The sequence below is a fragment of the Hemiscyllium ocellatum genome, chromosome 7 (assembly GCF_020745735.1).
Source record: "Hemiscyllium ocellatum isolate sHemOce1 chromosome 7, sHemOce1.pat.X.cur, whole genome shotgun sequence".
NCBI classification, from domain to species: Eukaryota; Metazoa; Chordata; class Chondrichthyes; order Orectolobiformes; family Hemiscylliidae; genus Hemiscyllium; species Hemiscyllium ocellatum.
Window position 1 is genome coordinate 21273595 of NC_083407.1, and position 25226 is coordinate 21298820.

The 25226-nt window shown below is 42.9% G+C and overlaps 1 protein-coding gene across 3 annotated transcripts in view; it reads left to right on the forward strand.

Annotated features, from left to right (window-relative positions):
- The window catches only part of ptpn4a (protein tyrosine phosphatase non-receptor type 4a), a 439903-nt gene that overhangs the window by 327621 nt on the left and 87056 nt on the right, over window positions 1-25226 (forward strand). For all 3 annotated transcript variants that reach the window (XM_060827024.1, XM_060827026.1, XM_060827025.1), the window contains exons 11-12: window positions 2056-2119; window positions 17766-17938. In XM_060827024.1, coding sequence (XP_060683007.1) covers window positions 2056-2119; window positions 17766-17938 — 237 coding nt within the window. The remainder of the gene's footprint in view (window positions 1-2055; window positions 2120-17765; window positions 17939-25226) is intronic.

Here is a 25226-nt window from a genome sequence, read left to right on the forward strand (position 1 = left end):
GTCCTATCATAGGTGAATCTCTTCTTTTAGTTGAAATTTCATTTTCGGAATGAGAATTGTCACACATGTATTGTATATTATTAGAAAGAAACATGCTAATATTTAGGGCCTTCTAGGCCTTCATAGGCTTTTGCAATCATTTACTATTACAAGTATATGTAAATTTCGTACATTTAAATCCAGTTAAGGCATACCTATTATAAGTTGAACTGGGCTTATTTGAAAATGTTATTATTTAAGCAAAGAAAAATAAAATTTACCAAAGTTGTTCAGGAGTAGTTATCATTTGATATGCTTCTAAAAACCCAGCTATAACTTTGAACAAGGCATTGCTTTTTCAGGGCTTTTTAACAGTGCAACATAAAAGAGGAAGTTCTTGTTCAATAATTTATAATGATTGCTGTATGTGAGGACTTGAGTACAACTTGCAAAGGAGCAGGAAATTGCTGATAGGAGTTACCGAGAGCAATTCCTCCACTTTCACAGTTAACTGCACTTGTTTGCTTCTGCTTGAAAAAATTGGGCTGAATGACACAAAAAGGCTGAACGATCAATTAGTCATGAAAGCGATTGCTACAGAGTCTTTCCTTTCAGATATGTAGGTTAGTTCATTTTTACTACTTATTAATAGTTAAGACAACAATTACTAGGTTATGTCATGCTTTAGTGGGATAGCATGCAACGCTATTCCCAGACTCCCCTCTCAAAAGTTAAAGATTTCATAAAAGTCTGCAAAATTCTTCAATTTACCTGTCAGATGGAGCCAGGTTGACAGCACTGACCAGGTTACTATACTTTACAAGAATTACCGTAAATAGATTAAAGCTACAAGTAAATAACTATTAACTGTCAACATGTAACTCAAGTAATAAAAACGCTGATCCGTTTAAAACGTCCATTACACACACAGGCGGACAGGCGCAACAAGAAAGATTGGTGTTCATGGTGAAGGGAAAAACTGGGATTTTTTTTTGGCATTTCAATGGTCCCTATAGCCAGGATCTGTTGAGATTATCCTTTTGACTTGTCACCACTTGCTCCTCTATTCCTCTTCTCCAGGTTCTTTCTGTATCTCCTGCAAACAAACAAGTGAAGCGTTTACAATTTATAAAGTCTCAGACTTGCTGATTAAAAGCCACAGCTTAAAGCAAATGATGAGGGAAAATAAGCTGGATTTCTTCAGATTTTAGTGAGAAGGACAGAGCCTGTTTTTCCAGAGATCAGATAGTTTCTGACTCTTCCTTTACACCCATTACCTGTTTAGCTAACTGTAAGCCAATCTTAAGGCAGGCAGAAGACCTTGGTCATCAACAAGCCACAGACCAATCATGTATTTGTATAGGAGCAATTCCTCTTCTCCCACCCCTAATCACCAACTACTGCTTGAACAAAGAGCACTTACAATAAGTGCTGGAAGCTTGTTTTCACAAAATGCAACAGCTCTTCCATATTCCTCAGTTTTTAAAGCAGTCCTTTCCCCATTTCACTCCACAATCAAAGATAGGAAAGTAAATATACAGTTCTTGCAAAACTTTGAAAACAGTTTTAAAACAAATGTTAACCTAATAGGGTCTGTTGTGGCATATTCGTACCCTTCTCACTTTGGTGAGAAGATCATAGATTCAACCTCTCCTCCTCATCCCTCATCCCCCCCCCCCCCCCCCCCTGGAATTGAGTGGATTATCCATGCTGACATTGCAATTCAGTAAATGTACTACTGAGAGACAACTAATCTGTTCCAAGTTTTGTTTGTCAGAAGAATTTAAAGTCGTCTTTGCATTTTCAGGCGGCTGTAAAAGGTCTCCTTGTTTTATTCAAAGATGAGTAAGAGAGTTTTCCTTTGTACTGACTAACAAAATCAAAGCAGTTAACTGATCATTCATGGGATATTAAAATTTGGTTACCGTAGTTTTACAAGTTTTGAGCATATCAAAAATAATTAACTGGTTAATGCACCTGAGACTGTAAGGTCAGAATAGATTTCTTGTTAACTCAAAATTAATGAGTGAAAGAGACTTTAATTATTGCTAACGCTAACTGTCATCTTTCACACAGGTTGAAGATTGTAAAAATATCATTTAAATGCAAACAATTTTTCATTCAGCTGAGAAGAGAATTGGTAAGTAAACTCTATTAATGATAACTATTATTCTAGTAAACATTAATCTATTCTTTCACTTATGTAAATTTCAGTGCATGACTCCTTGTTCTCCTTGATGTACCTAATTGGCACAATTTGTAAATAAACTCTCTTATGAATAGTGCAGGGGAGATTTAATTGAAGCTAGAAACTTGTACATTCAGCTCACAAAGTCTCTGGGAGCAAAGGTGTCTTAACAGAAGGAGAATTAAGATGATTCTTAGTTTATGATGTCAGCTGATGGTAACACTAGACAAATAGGATCCCAGAGTAAGATTGGTTTGATAGATCGCAAGTTTAATTTTTGCTGTTGGTTAGTCACTGAACATGTTCACGCAAAGGTACCAAAGTTATTGAAGAATATGAGTTTATTACATGAAAGGAAAGAAACAAATAAAACTGTATATATGATACAATTGATAAAGATCTTTTTCTCAGCAACAAGAACAATTCAACCTTTTTCCTAATGGTACTCCTTCTAGAAAAACTCATAGGTTGTTGAGGAGGGTTTGTCTACTGAGTCGGTGTAAGTAGAGGTTAGTAACTGAAGGAGCAGTCACTTTATTTAGTGTTCTCTATAGATCCACCAATCTCAGCAGAAAGATGGAAGAACAAATTGGACAGCAGATCTTAAAAGGCGTGAAACTTTCTGAATGAGCCTACTGTGGGGAAACTTATCAAATGCCTTACTGAAATCCATATACACCCACATCCACCACTTGACCTTCATTAACTTGTCTCTTCACATCCTCGAAGAATTCAATAAGGTTTGTGAGGCATGACCTGCCCCTCACAAAGCCATGCTAACCCATAACAAAGTTGTGGTTATGGGTGACTTCAACTTCCCCATTATTAATTGGAACCTCCTTAGTGCAGATTGTCCAGATGGAGCTGATTTTGTCAGGTGTGTCCAAGAGGGATTCCTGACTCTATATAGGTAGGCTGACTCTGAGAGAGGCCATTTTGGATTTGGTGCAAGGCAACAAGCCAGGCCAGGTGTCAGATATCTCAGTGAGAGATCACTTCAGTGACAGTGACCACAACTGTTTCACCTTTGCCATAGCCTTGGAGAGGGAGAGGAGCAGACAATATGGTAAGGTATTTAATTGGGGGATGGGAAATTATACTGCTATTAGACAGGAGCTTTGGAATATAAATTTGAAACAACTGTTCTACTGGAAGTGCACAATAGAAATGTGGAGGCTGTTTAAGGAGCACTTGTTGTGAGTGTTGGATAACCATGTCCTACTGAGACAGGCAAGGAATGGTAAGGTGAAGGAGCCTTGGATGACCAAAGAAGAGGTGCTTCTTGTTAAGTGGAAGACGAGCTTACTTGAGGTTGAGGAAGCAAGGATCTGGCAACGCTTTAGAGGATTATAGAGTAGCTAGTAAAGAACTCAAAAGTGGACTGAGGAGAGCTAGGAGGGGGCATGAGAAAAACTTAGCAGGAAGGATGAGGGAAAACCCAAAGGTGTTCTACTCTTACATGAGGAATAAGAAAATGATCAGAGAGAGGGTGGGGCCAATCAGGGATAGTGGAGGAAATGTGTGTCTGGAATTTGAAGAGGTAAGGGAGGCTCTAAATGAGTTTTTTGCTTCAGTATTCGTGAGGTGGGGGGGACCTGGTTGATGATAACACTATGGACCAGGTTAATAGGCTTGAACAGATTAATATTAAGAAATCGGATGTGCTGGAAATTCTGGGAAGCATTAAGATTGATAAGTCCTGAGGGCCAGACCGGATATATCTAAGGTTACTTTGGGAAGCAAGAAATGAGATTGCTGCATCTCTGATGATGACCTTTGCATGCTCACTGTCCACGAGAGTAGGACCAGATGATTGGAGGGAGGCACATGTTGTTCCTCTGTTCAGAAAAGGGAATGTGGAAATCCCTGGGAATGACTGACCAGACAGCTTACCTCAGATGTAAGACAAGGTTCTGGAAAGGATTCTGAGAGATAGGATTTATGACAATTTGAAAAAACATGGTTTGATTAAAGATAGTGTGGCTTTGTGTGGGGTAGGTCATGCCTGACATGCCTTATTGAATTATTTGAGGATGTGAAGACATGTTGACAAATGTCGAGCGGTGGATGTGGGTGTATATCGATTTCAGTAAGGAATTTGGTAAGTTTCTCCACAGTAGGTTCATTCAGAAAGTTAGGAGGTGTGGGATACAAGGAAATCTGGCTGGCTAGATACAGATTTGGTTGGCCGAAGGAAGACAGCAAGTGGTAGTGGATGGAAAGTATTCCGTCTGGAGGTCGGTGACCAGTGGTGTCCCGCAAAGTTCTGTTCTTGAGCCTCTGCTCTTGTAGTTTTTATAAATGACTTGGATGAACAAGTGGAAGGGTGGGTTAATAAGTTTGCCGTTGACACAAGGTCGTTGGTGTTGTAGATAGTGTCGAGGGCTGTTGCAGGCTGCAACAAGACATTGGCAAGATGCAGAGCTGGGCTGAGAAGTGGCAGATGGAGTTCAACCTGCATAGATGCAAAGTGATTCATTTTGGAAGGTCATATTTGAATGTTGAATACAGGATTAAAGACTGTATGGAAGCACAGCCGGATCTTGTGGGTCCACGTACTTAGATCCCTCAGAGTTGTCGCCCGAGTTGATAGGGTCATCAAGAAGACGTATAATGTTTTGCCTTTCATTAGCAGGGGGATTGAGTTTAAGAGCTGCGAGGTTTTGCTGCAGCTGTATAAAACCCTGGTTAGACTACACTTGGAATATTGTGTCCAGTTCTGGTCGCTGCATTATAGGAAGGATGTAGGTGCTTTAGAGAGGGTGCGGACAAGATTTAGCAGGATGCTGCCTGGATTGGAGGGCTTCTCTTATGAAGAGGGGTTTAGTGAGCTCGGGCTTTTCACATTGGAGAGATGGAAGAGAGGTGCCTTGATCAAGGTGTACAGAGTAATGAGAGGCGTAAACAGAGTTGATAGCCAGAGACTTTTCCCCTGGGCAGAAATGACTGTCACAAGGGGTCATAATTTTAAGGTGATTGGAGGAAGATAAGGGTTGATGTCAGAGGTAGGTTCTTTACGCAGAGATTGGTGTATGCGTGGAATGCAGTGCCAGTTGTAGTAGAGTCAGAGACATTTAAGCAACTGCTGAAAAAGAATATAGACGGCTGTAAATTGAGGCGTGTGTAGGTTAGATTGATCTTAGATTAAGATAAATGCTTGACACAACATTGTGGGTCAAAGGGCCTGTACTGTACTATTCTACTTTCTATATTCTAAACTCAATCTGAGTAAATACCTCTCTTATTTTGACTGTCGTTTCTTAGCTAACTTACCCTTTCGAGTTTTGGTGGCCAAGGGACTCCTTTCCAGTTCCAATGGCCTGAACCATTTTTCAGCTTTGACAGTTTGAAAGCTACTTCACAATTTTTTTTCCACTTGGAGATTTCATATATAAAAACCCTTCTGCTCGGGTGAAACTTTTTTCCTGAACTGAAACATAATTCTGAACTGAACTCAAAAACTAGCAGTCCCAAGTCTGTTTATTTTGTGTGTTCTAAAAGTTCAACTGATTTCGTGTGGAGGTGCTGGTGTTGGATTGGGGTGGTCAAGTTTAGAAGTCACAACACCAGCTTATAGCCCAACAGGTTTATTTGAAATCACAAGCTTTCAGAGCAGTCCTCCTTTGCCACGTGAAGACACTTGTTGAACTCTAACTTGGTGTCTTGTGACTACTGACCTTGACTTCATCAGTTAGCTTGATGCTAACGAGGCATCCTACTAGACAGTTGACTACTTTGGTATATCAACTGAAATTTTCCAAATGATTTTCTGACTTCATAAGAACAACGAGTAAAAAATGAGGTCTGCAGATGCTGGAGATCACAGCTGCAAATGTGTTGCTGGTCAAAGCACAGCAGGTTAGGCAGCATCTCAGGAATAGAGAATTCGACGTTTCGAGCATAAGCCCTTCATCAGGAATAAGAGAGAGAGCCAAGCAGGCTGATATAAAAGGTAGGGAGGAGGGACTAGGGGGAGGGGCGATGGAGGTGGGATAGGTGGAAGGAGGTCAAGGTGAGGGTGATAGGCCGGAGTGGGGTGGGGGCGGAGAGGTCAGGAAGAGGATTGCAGGTTAGGAGGGCGGTGCTGAGTTGAGGGAACCGACTGAGACAAGGTGGGGGGAGGGGAAATGAGGAAGCTGGAGAAATCTGAATTCATACCTTGTGGTTGGAGGGTTCCCAGGCGGAAGATGAGGCGCTCCTCCTCCAGCCGTCGTGTAGTTGTGTTCTGCCGGTGGAGGAGTCCAAGGACCTGCATGTCCTCGGTGGAGTGGGAGGGGGAGTTAAAGTGTTGAGCCACGGGGTGATTGGGTTGGTTGGTTCGGGCGGCCCAGAGGTGTTCTCTGAAGCGTTCCGCAAGTAAGCGGCCTGTCTCACCAATATAGAGGAGGCCACATCGGGTGCAGCGGATGCAATAGATGATGTGTGTGGAGGTACAGGTGAACTTGTGGCGGATATGGAAGGATCCCTTGGGCCCTTGGAGGGAAGTGAGTGTGGAGGTGTGGGCGCAAGTTTTACATTTCCTGCGGTTGCAGGGGAAGGTGCCGGGGGTGGAGGTTGGGTTGGTGGGGGGTGTGGATCTGACAAGGGAGTCACGAAGGGAGTGGTCCTTGCGGAACGCTGATAGGGGAGGGGAGGGAAATATATCCTTGGTGGTGGGGTCCGTTTGGAGGTGGCGGAAATGGCGGCGGATAATACGTTGTATGCGCAGGTTGGTGGGGTGGTAGGTGAGAACCAGTGGGGTTCTGTCTTGGTGGCGGTTGGAGGAGCGGGGCTCAAGGGCGGAGGAGCGGGAAGTGGAGGAGATGCGGTGGAGGGCATCGTCGATCACATCTGGGGGGAATCTGCGGTCCTTGAAGAAGGAGGCCATCTGGGCTGTGCGGTGTTGGAATTGGTCCTCCTGGGAGCAGATGCGGCGGAGACGAAGGAATTGGGAATATGGGATGGCGTTTTTACAGGGGGCAGGGTGGGAGGAGGTGTAGTCCAGGTAGCTGTGGGAGTCAGTCGGTTTATAATAGATGTCTGTGTTGAGTCGGCGCGTTACCTTTTGTTTCTTACTGCTGAGCTAATTTTAAATCCACTTTCGTTTAGATTATATGAATTGTTTGCCTTTTTAATCAGCCTGCCATGCAGGATCTTGTCAAATATCCTTGCTAAAATTGATATAAAGGTAATCAAATCCACTTTATTTACTCAAACCTTTCCTATTCATTTACCCATCCAGATGCTTTTTAAATGTTGCAATTATACCAGCCTCCACCACTTCCTCTGGCAGTTCATTCCATACACACACCACCCTCTGTGTGGAAGAAGTTGCCCTTAGGTCCCTTTAAAATCTTTCCCATCTCACTCTAAACCTACGCCCTTTCGTTCTGGACTCCCCGACCCCAAGTAAAATTCTTTGTCTATTTATCCTATCCATGCCCCTCATAATTTTGCAAACCTCTATAAGGTCACCCCTCAGCCTTAGAAGCTGCAGGGAGAATAGTCCCAGCCTGTTCAGCCTCTCCCTATAGCTCAAATCCTCCAACCTTGGCAACATCTCTGTAAATCTTTTCTGAATCCTTTCAAGTTTCACATCTTTCCAATAGGAAGGAGACCAGAATTGCATGCAGTATTCCAACAGTGGTCTAACCAATGTCCTGTACAGCCGCAACATGACCTCCCAACTCCTGTACTCAATACTCTGACCAATAAAGGGAAGTATACCAAACACCACCTTCGCTATCCTATCTACCTGCGACTCCACTTTCATGGAGCTATGAACCTGCACTCCAAGTGTTAAGCAACACTCCCGAGGACCTTGCCATTAAGTGTATAAGTCCTGCTAAGATTTGCTTTCCCAAAATGCAACACCTCACATTTATCTGAATTAAACTCCATCTGCCACTTCTCAGCCCATTGGCCCAGCTGGTCCAGATCCTGTTGTAATCTGACGTAACCTTCTTCACTGTCCAATACACCTCTAATTTTGCAAACTTACTAACTGTGCCTCTTATGCTCGCATCCAAATCGTTTTGTAAATGACAAAAAGTAGAGGACCCAGCACCGATCCTTGTGGCACTCCACTGGACACAGGTCTCCAGTCTGAAAAACAACCCTCCACCACCACCCTCTGTCTTCTACCTTTGAGCCAGTTCTGTATCCAAATGGCTAGTTCTCTCTTTATTCCATGCGATCTAACCTTGCTAATCAGTTTCCCATGGGGAACCTTGGGAATGCCTTACTGAAGTCCATATAGGTCACATCTACTGCTCTGCTCTCATGAGTCGTCTTTGTTACTTCTTCAAAAAACCATCAAGTTTTTGGGACATGATTTCCCACGCACAAAGCCATGTTGACTATCCCTAATCAGTCCTTGCCTTTCCAAATACATGTACGTCCTGTCCCTCAGGATTCCCTCCAACAATTTGCCCGCCACCGACATCAGGCTCACTGGTGTATAGTTCTCTAGCTTGTCCTTACCACCTTTCTTAAACAGTGGCACCACATTAGCCAACCTCCAGACTTCTGGCACCTCACCTGTGACTATCGATAATACAAATATCTCAGCAAGAGGCCCAGCAATCATTTCTCTAGCTTCCCACAGAGTTCGAGGGTACACCTGATCGGGTCCTGGGGATTTATCCACCTTTATGCATTTCAAGACATCCAGCACCACTTCTGTAATATGGACATTTTTTAAGGTATCACCATCTATGTTCCTACATTCTATATCTTCCATATCCTTTTCCATAGTAAATATTGATGTAAAATACTTGTTTTGTATCTCCCCCATTTCTGTGGCTTCACACAAAGGCTATCTTGCTGATCTTTGAGGGGCCCTGTTCTCTCCATAGTTACCCTTTTGTCCTTAATTGACAGGCCAGGACAGAAGAAAACCTGAATAAGTAACAATAAGAGCTATGACTTGGCAAATATAGGTGAAATGTGCCGAGTGCAGCCCATATAACGTGACATTAGGCCGAGGAGTCCGTGAGAATTGGTGACTATACTAAAAGCAACCAATGTCATTACAGGGCTGGGTGTGGGTAGGTAAAGAAAACACAAAGATGGAATCACGCTGTGAAGTTCTTCAACTCGAGGTTGAATCCTAGAGTTTGCAGGGTCTCTAAGCAGAAAATGAGGTTGTGTTCTTTTGACGTGTACTGAGGTTCACTGGAGCACTGCAGCAGGTTTGCGATAGAACTGTTGGCCGGGGAACGTGATGGTGTGATGAAGTGGCAGGCAACTGGAAGCTTGGGCTCATTTTTGTTTTCAGAATGTTCTGCAAAACAGTCACCTAATCTGTGTTTCACCTTTCCAATGTCACCTTAGTTCTCCCCCTGACCCATACCCATTCAAACGTATTCTCCCTCTGAGCTAATTACGCTTCATGCTCTCAGATCCAATCCTGACAGTCATGAGGCTGCCAACAATGTTGGTACGAAGCTCTATATTGTGGAAGCAGAGCACCAGCTCTCAGACCCCTACTATCGCCCCCGGATCATGACCCCCACCATTGAAAATCAGGCCAACGTGTCACCAACCTCATCTCACCTGGGAATCTCCCCTTGACAGCCTCCCAACTTATAGTTCCTGAACCCCATTCAACCTCCTTCTATCTTCTCCCCAACAAACAGCACTGCCTGGGCAGACCCATTTTTTTTCTGCCGGTTCCTTGGAAGTTATTTCTTCCTACGTTGACTCAATTTTTTTCTCCCTTTGTTCAATCCCTCCCACTTACATCCATGATTTTTCTGACACTGAAAATGCATTTCAAAATTTCCGGTTTGCGGACAACAGCCATTGTCTCTTCACCATGAACATGCAATCCCTTTATCTATTCATCACCATCAGAATGGCCTGATATCAATGACCTCGTTAACTTCTTCCTGAAAAGGACGCCTGAACCGGTCCACATCCTCTACTACCATCCTTTGCCTCAACAAGCTCATCTAAACTTTGAACAACTTTTCCTTTAATTCTTCTCATTTTCCTCAAATCAAAGGTTTGGCCATGGATTCCTGCATGGACCCTGTTGTAACTATCTCTTTTTGGCATATATGAGATATTCCTTGTTCCAGCCCTACTCTGGCCCCTCCCCACAACTCTAAATGAAGGACGATTTATTGTCACTTGTCCTCTGCAATGAAATTGCAGTGACAAGCTTCACTGTTGCTACAATCCTGCACCATTTGAATACATCAAGAAAAGAAAGATAAAGCTGAAAGGAAATCCATCTTTGCTTTACCATCTTCACCATGGATCCAGCCCTCAACTGGCTGACCACCAACACCCGTGCTGTCAGTTGTGCCAAACCCATCAACGTCAGGCACTATTTCTTCATTTTTGGGCCGGTCGATGCTGGAATCCACGCTGGACCCACACTATCCCTGCTACCAGTAACCCCAACTCCACTGCTACCTTACCAACAACCTGGAGTCCCTGCTCTGGGCGATCACAACCAGGAGTCCCTGGCTGTACTGCCAGACTGATGGCTGCCTTGCCACGAATCATGCTTTAGCCACTTATCTCTGCGATGTCTCCCCTTCCACTGCAACCAACAGGAAGACGACAAAGAAAAGAAATAGAAGACAGAGGGTCAGGGAAGAAGCAACCACCTGAAGTGGATGGGCCCAAGAGCCCAGATACTGCCTATTCTGCTAGCACTACCGTCTTGGATTTTTCTGGTGCATCAATAACATAATTTGTGCTGTTTCTCATTCTCATTATGAATCAGTGAATTGATAAATTTTGCATTTAGTTTCCATACAGCCCTTGCCCATCTGTGACTACTCTGTTGCCTTCCTCAACATATCTATTTCCATTACTGGGGTTAGGCTAGCCATTGATACACACTGTGAACCCACCAATCCTCTCAGGTATTTTGACTATACATACTCACATCCTGCTTCATGTAAGGAATCCATTCCACAACCACAAGCTTCCAATTGCCTGCCACTTCAACACGACTATGTTCCCAGGCCAACATTTCTGTTGCAGGCCTACTTCAGTGCTCTAGTGAACCTCAGCATAAGTTCAAAGAACACCATCTCCAGCATACCTCAGTGCAAGCTCAGAGGACAACATCTCAATTTCTATTTGGGGACCCTACAACCTCTAGGACTCAGGACTCGACATCGAGTTCAGTAATTTAACAGCCTGTTTCAATCCTTCCTTTTTTTTTAACTCACCCCACACCCGTTCCTGGTATAACATTTAACATTGTACTTTTACAGCAATCACCTATTCTTAAGTACTTCCCAGCCCATTATCACATTATTTGGTTTACATTCAGTGCAGCTCACCTGTATTCTCCTATTTTCAGCTCTTATTATCATTTATTCAGTTTTTCCCGTGTCCTAACCTGAACCCACAATCTCCTTGTCTAACTACCCCTTTCATGCCTCTCTCTCTGAGGGCTCCAACTGCATGGCAGATCAGTTAATTAGAGTGCAGGACAGACATGTTCCTGTGAAAATTAAGGACAGAAATGGCAAGATTCAGGAAGTTTGGATGACAGGAAATTATCACCATAGTCAAAAAAAAGGTCGAAACACAGAGGTAAAACAGACAAAGGTCTTTGAAGAATATAGAGAAAGTAGGAAGAAGCTTATTTGGGAAGTTCGGGTTAAAAGGGCCTTTGACATGTGCTTAGCCTTCAGGGTTAAGGAGAATCCCAAAGTATTTCATACATAAATTAGGAGCAAGAGGGTAGCTATGGAAATAATAGGTGTACTCAAGGATAAAGGAGGGAGATGTGTGGAACCAGAAGAAATGGATGAAATTCTTAATGAGTCCTTTATATCACTATTCACCAAAGAGAGGGATGTTGAAGTTAGGGAAAGGTGTGTAAATACTCTCGCGCAGGTTACCATAATGAAGGAGGAAGTGTTAGGTGCCTTGACTTGTCTATCGTAATACAGTTCCCCAGGGCCAGATGGGATCTATCCTAGGATACTGAAGGAGGCAAAGGAGAAAGTAACTGGCCTTAACAGATCTTTGCATTCTCTTTGGCCTCAGGCAAAATTCCAGAGGAAACCGAGATCATCCAGGTAATTAGAGGGTGGTGAGCCTGACATCAGTGGTGGGGAAGCTTTTGGAGAAGATAGTGCGAGACAGGATTTATTCACATATGCAAGCAAATGGACTTGTTAGTAATAGGCAGCATGGGTTTGTGCAGGGAAGGTAATGTCTCACCAGTTTGAGTTTTTGATGAGGGAAGGGCAGTGGATATTGTCCACATGGACATTAGTAAGGCATGTGACAAAGTACCTCATGATAGACTGATACAGATGGTAGAGTCTCATGGGATCCAGGGTGAGCTGGCTAGATAGATACAAAACTGGCTTGATCATAGAAGACAGAGTAGCGATCGAAGGGTGCTTTTCAGAATGGAGATGAGTAACTAGTGGTTTTATGCAGGGAGCAGTGCTGGCCATTGTTATTTATAATTTAGGTAAATAATATGGAGGAAAATGAAGGTGGTCTGATTGGTAAATTTGTGGATGATACCCAAATTGGTGGAGTTGCAGATAGGATTGTCAAAGGACATAGCGGGATATAGATAGATTGCAGATTTAGGCAGAGAGATAGCAAATGGAGTTTAATCTGGACAAATGCAAAGTGTTGCATTTTGGAAGATCAAATTCAAATGTGAACTATATAATAAATCGCATAGCCCTTAGGAGCATTAAAATACAGAGGAATCTGGGCATTCAGAAGTGCACATCCTTGAAAGTGGCAACACCAGTGGATAAGATGGTCAGGAAAGCATACAGCATCACCCTTGCCTTTATTGGCCGGGACATCAAATATAAAAGTTGGCAAGTTATGTTACTGATGAAGGGCTCACTTCCGTTGGCAATGGCATGATTCCAGTGGGGATTGGTTCGCGCACTTCATTCTGCATTTGTGTCAATGTACACACAGAAATCTCAGCGCCATTCTGCATGTGTGGCGATGTTCTTGCCATTCTGCACATGCACCAGTGTCTATGCATGAGTGACGCCGACTCCGGTCTTCGTAGCATCCTGCACGTGCGTGATGTCGGCACTGGTCTTCATCCTATTCTGTGTACCTGCCAATGTCAACTGCCGACAGGGCAGCTTTCTGTGAGAGCTACTGAATGAGAGCAGCTTTCTTATAGTTTTTAGGTTGTAAGTTTGCTGATTGAGCAGGCAGGTTTGTTTTCAGGCCTTTCATCACCATGCTCAGTAGCATCACAGTGAGCCTCCAGTGAGGCACTGGTGCTCTGACATGCTTTCTATTTAAGTGTCTTGGTCTGTTAAGATGGGTGATATCATTACCGGTTCTCTTTCTCAGAGGTTGGTAAATGGTGTCCAAAAAGATGTGTTTATTGATGGAGCTCCGGTTTGAATGCCAGGCCTCTAGGAATTCTTGTGCATGTCTCTGTTTAGCCTGGGTATTATCCCAGTCAAAATGGTGTCCCCCTTCCTCTGTATGTAAGGATACTAGTGATAATGGTCTTTTCTTTTGGTAGCTAGTTAGTGTTTGTGTATCCTGGTGACTAGCTTTAAGCCTGTAACAAACATTACATTGGACAGACAGACTGAAAACTAGCCACCAGGATACACGAACAGCAACTAGCCACCAAGATAGCAACCCACTATCGCTAATATCCTTACATAAAGAGAAGGACTCCACTTTGACTGGGACAGCATAAACATCCTCGGACAGGCTAAACAGAGACACGTACAGGAAGTCCTAACGGCAGCTCACCAATCACTAAGCTAAAAATTTAATTCTAGAGTAGTTCAAGGTGAGCCCAACATTCTGGCCTCGCCAATAAACAGCCACATCCCATTAAGGAACAAATTCTATTTGAACATTTCTATTTGACAGGCTTAATTTGTCTTGGGAAAAACTGGAATATGTACTTGCTTTATACTCAGCAATTCCTACTTGACAGCAATTCTGTATTGTCAATGCTACAATCATTGCATTTATTTCTTAATTTTTGATTACTGGATTTACAGTCATTGATATTTTTGCTAACATTCAGGGTACACCACCTATAAATATTTGTTTGACATGAATAATGAATTGCTATCAGTGTCTGATAGTGTACACTTTGAAGATATTGCTGTTTATCTGGCCAACTGTTAGAGTTGATAATTAAAGAATGAAGATTCTGACTTTTATTCTGTGTAAAATTTATCACTGGAATATCTTTTTAAGAGAAAAAAATCGTCCTAATTGCATTCCAGTGCACTGAAGCATTAAATCAGTGCAGTATTGTGCATCCACTCCGCATTGGAACAAAACGTTGATGCTTCTGTTGTTGTGAGCTCATTGTTGCAGCCTCGCTCTCAACACCCTGCTTGCTGCTCTCAGTGCAGCCCACTGTGACCTGCTCATCATTCCCCTTGCTGTCTGTCTTGTTTCTCCCATCTGTAGCCTGCTTGTCACTTTTCTCAATGCCCTGTTTGTCATCTGGCTTGTCATTTCAGGCAGTGGGACAGTAAATGAAGCAGCAGGTGAAACAATGTGACCAGAGCTCCTCTGGTCAACAGTTTTATAATTACTTTCAGAATCACCACTAAATTTATTGCTACACAAAATAATCTTAACACTTTAAGTATGAAGCCATTACACAAGTCTTACAAAGTGATGTCACGAGTATTGTGATTGCTCTGATTGAGTGACTCCTTGCAGTTCCCGTGGCAATAAACTCAGCCTTCCTTTGGAAGCAGCCAGAGTTTCATTAGTTTCATTTGTGAAAATGTTGGCAGAATGTTCCCTTTGGGTCCTGTACCGATTGTTGATTGTGGGTTATAACCTGAAGCTGGAGATTTTCCACATGTTCAGAATCTCAGTTGAGGAAATGGTGTTATTGAAATGCAAGTCTGTCAAAGGGCTGAAGGCACAAGGAAGAATGCAAGACTGGAAAGAGGCTGCATAACAAATAAAATAAAATGCATTTTGTCAAAACTCACTTTATTTAGTTATTTCAAAGTTGAAGTCACAAACCAGACTGCAAGTGAATTAAGGTTTTGAAAAATACATTTCAAGCCACACTAAGTCACTGGACAGTATGAGCCTTAATCTTCAGTGTAGAAACTGAATTCTAGAAATAGCTTGCTGAGTGAAATTTGGTGCAAGTTGCACTGTGATATTCAGATTGGTGCATGAGGAAATCTACAAATAGTCATTTTACAAGACAGATCAGCTAGTTTGTTTTTGCATGATATTTTGGCATGCAAATGCAGTTTTGCTCTCAATCCTCTGAGACTGAGATGTGGTGTAAAGTTCAGCTTTGATGTATTTGAAATTATTTTGACTAGTTACTTCATTTTTATTTTATAACTAGAAACTATATAACAGATATTTGTGAATTCATTCATAATGAGAATTAACATCATTTAGCATCTTTTGATGACCAGAACATTTTAATCAAGCATTAGTTTTGCTCTGTTTGCTTGAAAATTTGCAGCTTCTTTCTCAGCTAATGGAAAATCATTATAACTATCAAACTAGATCTTTTATTTTAAGAATGTGATATACCAAACTGTGATCAATAATTGATGTGATTGCACTGGTGTATGTTAATGCTTTGGTATTGAAGTCCATTAAGAGAAAGTGAGGACTGCAGATGCTGGGGATCAGAGCTTAAAATGTGTTGCATTTCGTATTCTTCTAAATTATAATGGATCTTATACGATAAGACCTATGCTGTTGACACCCTTATTTGGAGGTGTACCCTGGTAAAATAACACCTTTAAGATAGTCCTTAAGAAGTTCCAGAAAAGTTTTTTTTAAAAGCTGGTCATCAACAGAGCATGATAAATATTGGTCAGATATGATATTTGCGGATTGTGATCTGGCAAATTTTGTAGGCGACATTCGTGCATAACTTAGAAATGTTAGTTTTTGAAGCTATTTAATTTTTAAAATCTTTTGCACCTGTGATCATTATTTTGAAGGACCAGGTTTCCAAGTCAGATTTATTAAAAGACTCAGCATATGTAATGCAACTTCTGTGGAACAGGACTTCAGAAGTTATCAAGTACTCTGAGGAAAGAAGGATAGATAGCCAGTTGACATCCATTAGATATAAAGGGCATGAATCAACAGAAATCTATTTTTGCACAGCATACTGCCGTGAGAGGTGTCATAGATCAAGCTCCTATCCTGTGGTTGCACGCGTATGTTCAAGTGAACCAAAAGGCTGCAAAGATGATCTCTTAAAGAAATACTAATTCCATTTCAGAAATAAACTGAAACCTTATAAATGTTGGAACCAGAAAAGAAAATCTGTGAAATTACACTGAGATCCCTCAGAATCTGAAAAAGAAACATGTTAACATATTGACTGTGGATTGTCTCTTTTAATTAATTGTAGCAATCTGAATGGAAGCTAAAAGCTAGACTGTCACTTAATGAAGTATTTATATCAAAGGAAATGGGAACATCAGCATTCAACACACATCTTGTACTAGTCATTATCTTGCCTCCAGTCCCTTTGCCCTTATGTACATCTAGCAGATAATCTTGATGCATTTGAAGGGGGACTTTACGGTACAAAACAACCTCAATATCTGGCATTTGATTATCCGAATATCGGATTATCCGGCAAGATTGCAAGGTCCTGATGCTCGGCTAAATTGTTATCCAGAATTCGATTAACTGAACGAAATACCCCCAGCCTGTGTCCTTCAGAAAATAGAGGTTCCTCTGTACGTGAGAAAAAGGAAAATAGTGGAACATGTATTAGGATGGGAAGTGGTGGTTTGTGTGAAATTTGAACACTTGTGTGGCCCAGTTAAACTAAGTGACTTGTTCCTGTGTTGCTGATGCTAATTCTGTTAGTGATATAAAATTTCATTTGCACTGATGTTGCTGATAAGTGGAATTCATACACCCCTAAAGTAAACACAAGAATCGCTGTGATAGATCTGGGCGGCACAGTGGTTAGCACTGCTGCCTCACAGTGCCAAAGACCCAGGTTCAACTCCCACCTCGGGCGACTCTCTGTGTGGAGTTTGCACATTCTCCCCGTGTCTGTGTGGGTTTCCTCCAGGTGCTCCGGTTTCCTCCCACAGTCCAAAAATGTGCAGGTTAGGTGAATTGCCCGTAGTGTTAGGTGAAGGGGAATGGGTCTGGGTGAGTTGCGGGTCAGTGTGGACTTGTTGGGCCAAAGGGCCTGTTTCTACACTAAGTAATCTAATCTAATCTTAACAGTGACCACTTTGAGTCAATCTGACAAGCTTGCTTCAGTTTGGGGCTATAGCACCAGAGCGGTGAATTGAATCTGGTGGGGATAATGCATACTAAGCTCAAAAATTGTTAATATTATTGACATAAGCCCTGCCCAGCATATAGCCAGGAGATTGGAAAGTTTTAATGCACAGGAGTTATTGTATTTTATAGATTGATGCTTGCCTGCAACAAATTTGTCAAGCCTTTCAAAAAGTTTTTGCGTAAGATCCCAGAATGCATGTTTTTTATATGAAAAGTCAATTTATCATGTCATTCCAGTGGAAATTTCTGTTGCACTGGACTGCAAGTTTTGTTTTGCCACGCTAACCAAACTGAACAGAAGTTCTAAAGAGAGATTTGTATAGTCCATTCATTTTCTCAATTTCTTCCCTGTCAGCATGATTCAAGAGAAACATTACTAGGTTTTAATATGGGAAACTACCGCGCTTGTAAGAATTTGTGGAAGGCTTGTGTGGAGCATCATACATTCTTCCGACTAGAAAGACCACTACCTCCGCAGAAGAACTTCTTTGCACATTACTTTACATTGGGTTCAAAGTTTCGATACTGGTAGGTGCTAAATATTTATGGCTTTTTCGTTTAACCATTTCAGTTCTACAGTAAAATACCATGATTCAGCTTTTCATAGAAACATGGAAAGTTAAAGCAAAAAAGAAAGTTACTCAGTCTGTTGTACCCGTATTGATTCTTTTGGGGAGAAAAAAAAGTCTTGCTTCATCCACCATTCTTGTATTTTTCCCTCAAGAATTCCTCATCCCCAAATACTTCCGAACTCTCCTTTTAAAAATATTTATGGAAGTAAATTCCATTAACTTCAGGGAATCATTCCAGTTTCTCCTCTCTCGATATTTTCCAGTGGGTTTAAATCCATGGCACCCAATCATTGAGTCGGAATAATTTTTCCCATTTATCAAAACCTTGTTACCTCAAATTTCTTTTTAACCTACGTGACCTCTCCATTGTATGAAAAGAAATCCAGCTTTTCCAACCTCTCCTCATAACTGAAATGTTTCAATATCAGTAACATTCTAGTGACTTTTTTTGTACTTTTTCGTATTGTCTTTATACATTTCTTGAACTGTGATGCCCAAAATTGTTATCAGTACTCCAGCTGATGGCTTTAATGATTTATAAAGCCCACCAAGTGATCCATTGCTTTCAACTGCTATTGCAACCTACCCTGCCACCATTAAGGATTTATACATATGAACAGCAAGGTCTCCGATCATCTACACCTTTCAAAATATTGACTTTGATAGTACAACATCATTTCATATCACTGGATCACTTCACATTTTTCTGCACTGAACTTTATCTAATCAGGTTTCCATCCACTTCACAATCCTATCCAAGTCATCCTGACTTCTACAACTATCCACAACATGATCAACAGCTTTGTCACAGTTTCTACAAATTCTTTAATGTTGCCCTTTGCACTCAAGTCTAGGCTATTAATAAAATTGCAAAGTGTAACAGAACTAAAACTGACCTTGGGGAACCATCTTCAGATTAAAAGCTATCTACCCACCATCATCTTTTGCTTTCTGACCATTCTGCAATTTTCCCTTAATATCATGGATATCTATCCACTTATTAAGCTTCCTTTATGATATTTTGTCTAATGATTCACGAAGTTGTCGTGTAAAAGATGGTGATCAACTTTTTATGTTACTTTACTAAATTGTTCAATCAAGGCTAGTAGGATTCATCCAAAGGTTTATGCTGTCGCTGATAAACCCATAACTCTCAAAATGAATACTGAGATACAGGCCCCTAGACTAGATGGGATTGAGGTGTTTAAGGAGGAGATGTTAGCAGTTCTGGAAAGTGAAAAAATAAATGAGTCTTTGGTCCGGATGGGATTCATCCTAGGATTCTCTGGAAAGCCAGGTTGCCGACCTTTGGCTTTGATCTTTATGTTGTTATTGTCCACAGGAATACTGCCAGAAGACTGGAGGATAGCAAATATTGTCCCGTTGTTCAAGAAGGGGAGTAGAGACAGCCCTGGAAATTATAGATCTGTGATCCTTACTTCGGTTCTGGGTAATGTGTTAGAAAGAGTTCTAAGAGATAGGATTTATAATCATCTAGAGATGAATAAGTTGACTAGGGATAGTCAGCACGGTTTTGTGAGGAGTAGGTCGTGCCTCACAACCTTATTGAGTTCTTTGAAAAGGGGACCAAACAGATGGATGAGGGTAAAGTGGTTGATGTAGTGTATATGGATTTCAGTAAGGTGTTTGATAAGGTTCCCCACGGTAGGCTATTGCACAAAATATGGAGACATGGGATGAAGGCGAGGGAACTGTAATGGCGAACAAAAGGGACTACATAGGCAAGGTAGCAAGATCTGGACCAATTTGGAGAGAGCCAAGGATAGACCTTGAGACCACAGACAAAATAAGTACCATTCTAAGTCCTCAGGTAATCAGTCTGAATTGCAGTCCAAATGATTTGAACGTTTTACCTGTAGTCATGTTGACAACTTTAAGGCTTAGAATACTTCCAGAAAGAAATGATCAGCGGCTGGACGGGGTAAGAAGCAGGGTTTGCTGATTCCAGCGTTCTATCCTGATGAGTGATGACATTGAAAACAAATAGTCCCTGTGGGCGTTCTTTCACCTGTGGTGTATGTGAAAGATTGTAGTGAGGTTGGAACCAGCCTTTATAGTTTTGCATGTTATAACCCATGGTCTCCCAGGTGAACTTGTCACAGGCAGCATAAATTGTCCGGTCAGGGCCTTGCATGAATTACTCATGAGATTTTCCGTCAGACCTACACCAGACCACACAAAGAGGGCCAACTTCAGAACCTTCTCATGATGATGAACTCGGGCAGTTGCATTGCCCTACCTGTCATCAACTCATAAGGGGTCCAACGGGTCGACCAGCTTGTGGTGGACCGGAGTCGCATGGGTACAGCAGGCAGGACCTCAGTCCAGTGTTTGTCAGAGCCCTGCATGGCCTTAGCAAGGAAGCTTTGAAAAGTACTTTTCATTAGCTCCACCATGCCAGGACTTTGTGGATGGTAGGGTGTGTGAAATTACTGTTTAATGTCCATCAGCTGACATATGGTTTTTACAAGTCTTCTAGTGAAATGGGTCTCCTGGTTCGAGTCAGTCGGGGACAGCAGCCCCCCCCCCCCACCTGGGAGTCACCACCTCAGCTAAAATCTTTGCCACAGTGTTAGCTGAGCAGTTCCAGGTAGGGTGAGCCTCGACCTACCTGGTGAATTGGTCAATAATCACACAGCAATACCTTTTCCCATGGGATTGGGGAAGAGGTCCCGTCAGATCTATCTGTACATGCTCCCAGGGCCCCCTTGGGCATGGCTGGTGCCTCATTCTAATTTTAATGGGCGTGCCTGGGTTGTGCTGGGCGCACATCTCACAGCGGTGACAGATTCAAGCGATATCTCTGCCTTTGCCCTTCCACCACCATTCTTTCCCAATGCTGGTTATCATAGCATTATACCCCACGTGGGAAATGCCAGTGTGTAATTGCAAAGAGTATGTTGGATGCACATGGAGGCCAAGACCTTGTTATGCGGTCTTCAGAAACCTTTTCTGTCTGGCGTGGCGCCCTGTGTCTTCCACCTGGCACTTTCAACCTCTGGTATCAGCGTGCAGTTGGGTAATGCTTATGGTGGGGCCGTCCTCAGCAAAGGTGGCAGACAAAGTATGTGTGTCTTCTGACTCTCGAGCTGATTGAGCAGCTTTGTCAGCAGCCTTGTTTCCCTTTAATAATGTTCCACTTAGGATCTGTTTATCTCGTTCCCTCTGGTGGGCTTTGACCTTCAACACCGCAGCCTCCAATGGGAGCTCGTTGCTCTCCATTGAGGTCTTTATTATCTGCCCATGTTTGACAGGGTTGCCCCCTATGGTGACAAAACCCTGTCTTTCCCAAACGGTCATGTAATGATGGACAATCCTGAAGGTATATCTACTTTCAGTGTAAATGTTAATCCTCTACCGTCACCTCCGTGAAGGCCACTGACTCCGCCACCTGGGCTGACAGGCCTCCTTGTATTCTCCCTGCTCCGACAACTTGTAGTTCCATGTTCATGACTGCACATTCTGTTCATGGCAAACTATCTACATATTTCCACAAGCCATCCACAAACAGGGTCTCACCTGGTGCCTCCATAAATACGTCCTTTATCCCACTTTCCTCTACTTCATCGTCCACATCCCCCCCACAAGTGGTTCACCATCACCTAATATCCCTTCTGCTGGGTTTTCCCGGGTATCTCGTATAATGATAATGGATTTGGTTGGTGGCAAAAGAACAGCCTCCCATTTTGCCTTCTCATGTTAAAAACAGTGCATAATTTTCCTATATTTAACATTTCTACAAGGGTACATTTGGTATGCAAGACTATATTCCCTGTAATCACTGACCCTCACTACCAATGCGGCACAGTCTAAAACAACTACACATCTGGGCAAACCATTCTCTACGGGACCCTCAGCATTAGAGTAATACCGTATAACTCGATGTTTATCGTCGTGGAACTGGGTTACTACTGCCGAGTAAAAACCTCCCTCTTCGTTGCAGTAAATGTGGAAGTCTTAACTAGCATCTGGTAATCCCAGTCCTGGTGCTGACATTAACTCTGCTTTCAGTTTTGTATAGGAGTCGTCTTGCTCCAGTCCCCAGTCAACAAGGTCTGTTGCACGTTTACCCCCTTTTACCAATCGTTGTATGGGCTCGACAACTTTGGCAAACCTGGGGATAAAATTCCAACAGTAATTAAACAAACCCAAGACCTTTCTCACACCACGGACTGTCACGGGCTGTGACATCTGTTGTTTAGCTGTCTTCCTGTCTGCAGGCATGTCTTTCATGCCTTGGGAAATTAAATGTCCCAAATAAAGAACTCTAGTTTTCCCAGTTTGAGCTTTGGGCTGGCTGTTAACCCTCTGTCCTGCAAGTGCTTCAGGAATAAGTAAAGCATCTTTTGATGTTTTGGTTTGGATTCAGAAGCCAGGAGGATGTCATCAATATGTTGGAGTATCGTACTGCCGTGGGGTAGGCCGATCTCCCTGAGTAGGAAAAAGTGAGGACTGCAGATGCTGGAGATCAGAGCTTAAAAATATGTTGCTGGAAAAGCGCAGCAGGTCAGTCAGCATCAAAGGAACAGGAGCATTGACGTTTCGGGCATAAGCCCTTCTTCAGGAATCCTTTTTCAGCAACACACATTTAAGCTCCGATCTCCCTGAGTACTTCACTCATTACATGGTGAAAGATGGCTAGACTATTATGGAATCCCTGAGAAAGTCTGGTCCAAGTTTACTGTTTATCCCCAAGGGTAAATGCAAACTTATCTTGGGAGTCTCGATGGAGGGGGATAGACCAAAATACATTTGCAATATCCATTACAGTAAAGATTTTGTGGGTCGGGAAGAGCCCATTTAAGATTGTGGATGGACTGGCAATTATAGGGTGTAATTTAGGAGTGACCCTGTTTAGGGCCTTATAATCGATTGTGAGATGGTAACTTCCATCAGGTTTACTGATTGGCCACATGGGGGAGTTACTAGTGCTCCGTAGCGTCTCGGAGAGTTCCCCTCTCCATTAATCCTTTCACAATTTCCACAACTGCCCTTCTGGCTTCAGGTTTTATGGGGTACTGGCAGTGTGGCTTGTGTTCCAGGCCCTCCATGACCCTCCATATCTAATTTAGTCTCTGCCTTTACCCCTGGGACAGAGGCACACATGGCCCCAAAGCCATTATCCTCAGGCTGCCAATTGCATCCCATAGAGGAGGTGACTTGTACAGTGCTCAAGTGGCTCACTTAAGTCCCCATTCTTTCTTTTCTCCCATCAGGACTGGGCCAGATTAATTCATCCTTTCCACAGCCAATTAGGACTTTGTGTTCCTTCATTATTTTTACATATATAAAATCGCATCAGTATATACAGGTTATTGATTTCTACTAGAGTGGTCTCACTCAAGTATACAGGGGTTTCGTTCTCCAATAATCCCCTTCACATAGCTCCTTTTGTTAGTTGTGAGCAGAGGTAGGTCATTCACAGATATGGAGGCACCCGTGTCCACTAGCGTCTCTCACTGTCTGCCCCCTACCAGTGCAGACACTTAAATCCTTCTCTCCTTATCACCCATACCCATGGGGGCTCCTGGACATCAGTCCAATGTATTCTTGATGTTTGTTGGTTTGCCATGTTTTTCTCAGCAAGTGTCTTCAGAGTGGCCCCTTTTGCCACAGTGCTGACAGACACAAGTGGGCTTCCCGTTGTTCTGTTTCCTCTCCCTACAATCCTGGACAAAGTGGCCAGTCTTGTCGCAATTATAACATCTGGGTTTAAATTTTGTCTTGTGACGGCACCTAGATTTTCCTGCTTTATGCGCACAGCGGGTTTTCCTCCTGTGTCTTCCTTTTATACCTGTTGCCCATTCTACCAGGACATCACAGTCTTGGAGAACAACGTCCCCCATTTTTAGGACTGCCTGGTGAGCGGGACATAGCCCGTCCTTGAAAGTCTGAATGAATGCCTGGTCAGAGCGGTCTGTCTGGGGAATCCCTGACCATTCTTGGTAGACCCTAAAAGGTCTTTCCCCATATTTAATAGGGGTACCCTGGGTCCATCTGCCTCTCCTATATTCTTGACTTCATTGCTGTGTGGCATCAGCTACGTCAGAGCCGTCAGATACTAGACGCCAGTTGTCCTGAGGGCATGCCGCCCAGACCAGTTGGTGGATATCCCTTAAATGTAGTTGGTGGCCTACCCAGATGGTATGTAATTCAGCCCAAAACTTTGCATTATTACTGCGGGGCTGTAAGTGACCCAAGGAAGCTAAGATCTGCTGCAATTCACCTGGTGTAAACTGCTTATATTTTGCATTCATGTTAGCTCCTTCCCCACTACAAGTTACCAGGACCGAGTTAATTCCCTCGGGAGGGTCATCTGATGGTTCTGGGGTTGTGACCAGGCCCTCTCGAGCAGTATACGGTGGCATTGATCCCCACTGACTATCCTCCAGGAACTGATTTTTCTTTTCCAGTTTCCTTAGTTGGGATTGAAGAATTTGATTTTCCTTGGTCCATTTCTTTGTGGATTCCAAAGTCTGACCTGTGAGGGCAGCCAATTGATGGACCCAAAGGACACCTATCTTCTTGGTCTTATCTTTCTTTTCACCCGTGAGCCAATTTCGTTGTTGATCTAGGAACTGGGACGGATCCCACCCACTCTTTCTCATCTGTTTAATGAGTGAATGTCACTCCATCATATACTGGTTAACGAGAGAGCCAGGAGTCCCCATTGATCTCCCGGTCTTGCCATAATACTGAGGTTTATACTCATGGATCCTCTTATCGGTCGATCACGTTTACCCACCGGCCGCATCTCACCCAGAATTGTTCCTATCTGAGTCCGGCGATACCTGTTTTAGGGAGTGATCATTTCCCTGTATTCCGCTTATTTAATCTCAGCCTTTGTTCCTGCCTGAGATAATCACACTGACATCTGGATTAGTGGTGCTGGAAGAGCACAGCAGTTCAGGCAGCATCCAAGGAGCAGTGAAATCGACGTTTCGGGCAAAGGCCCTTCATCAGGAATAAAAGCAGTGAGCCTGAAGCATGGAGAGATAAGCTAGAAGGGGATGGGGAGAAAGAAGCATAGAGTACAATAGGTGAGTGGGGGAGGGGCTGAAGGTGATAGGTCAGGGAGGAGATGGTAGAGTGGATAGGTGGAAAAGGAGATAGGCAGGGAGGACAAGTCTGGACAAGTCATGAGGACAGTGCTGAGCTGGAAGTTTGGAACTAGGGTGTGGTGGGGGAAGGGGAAATGAGGAAACTATTGAAGTCCACATTGA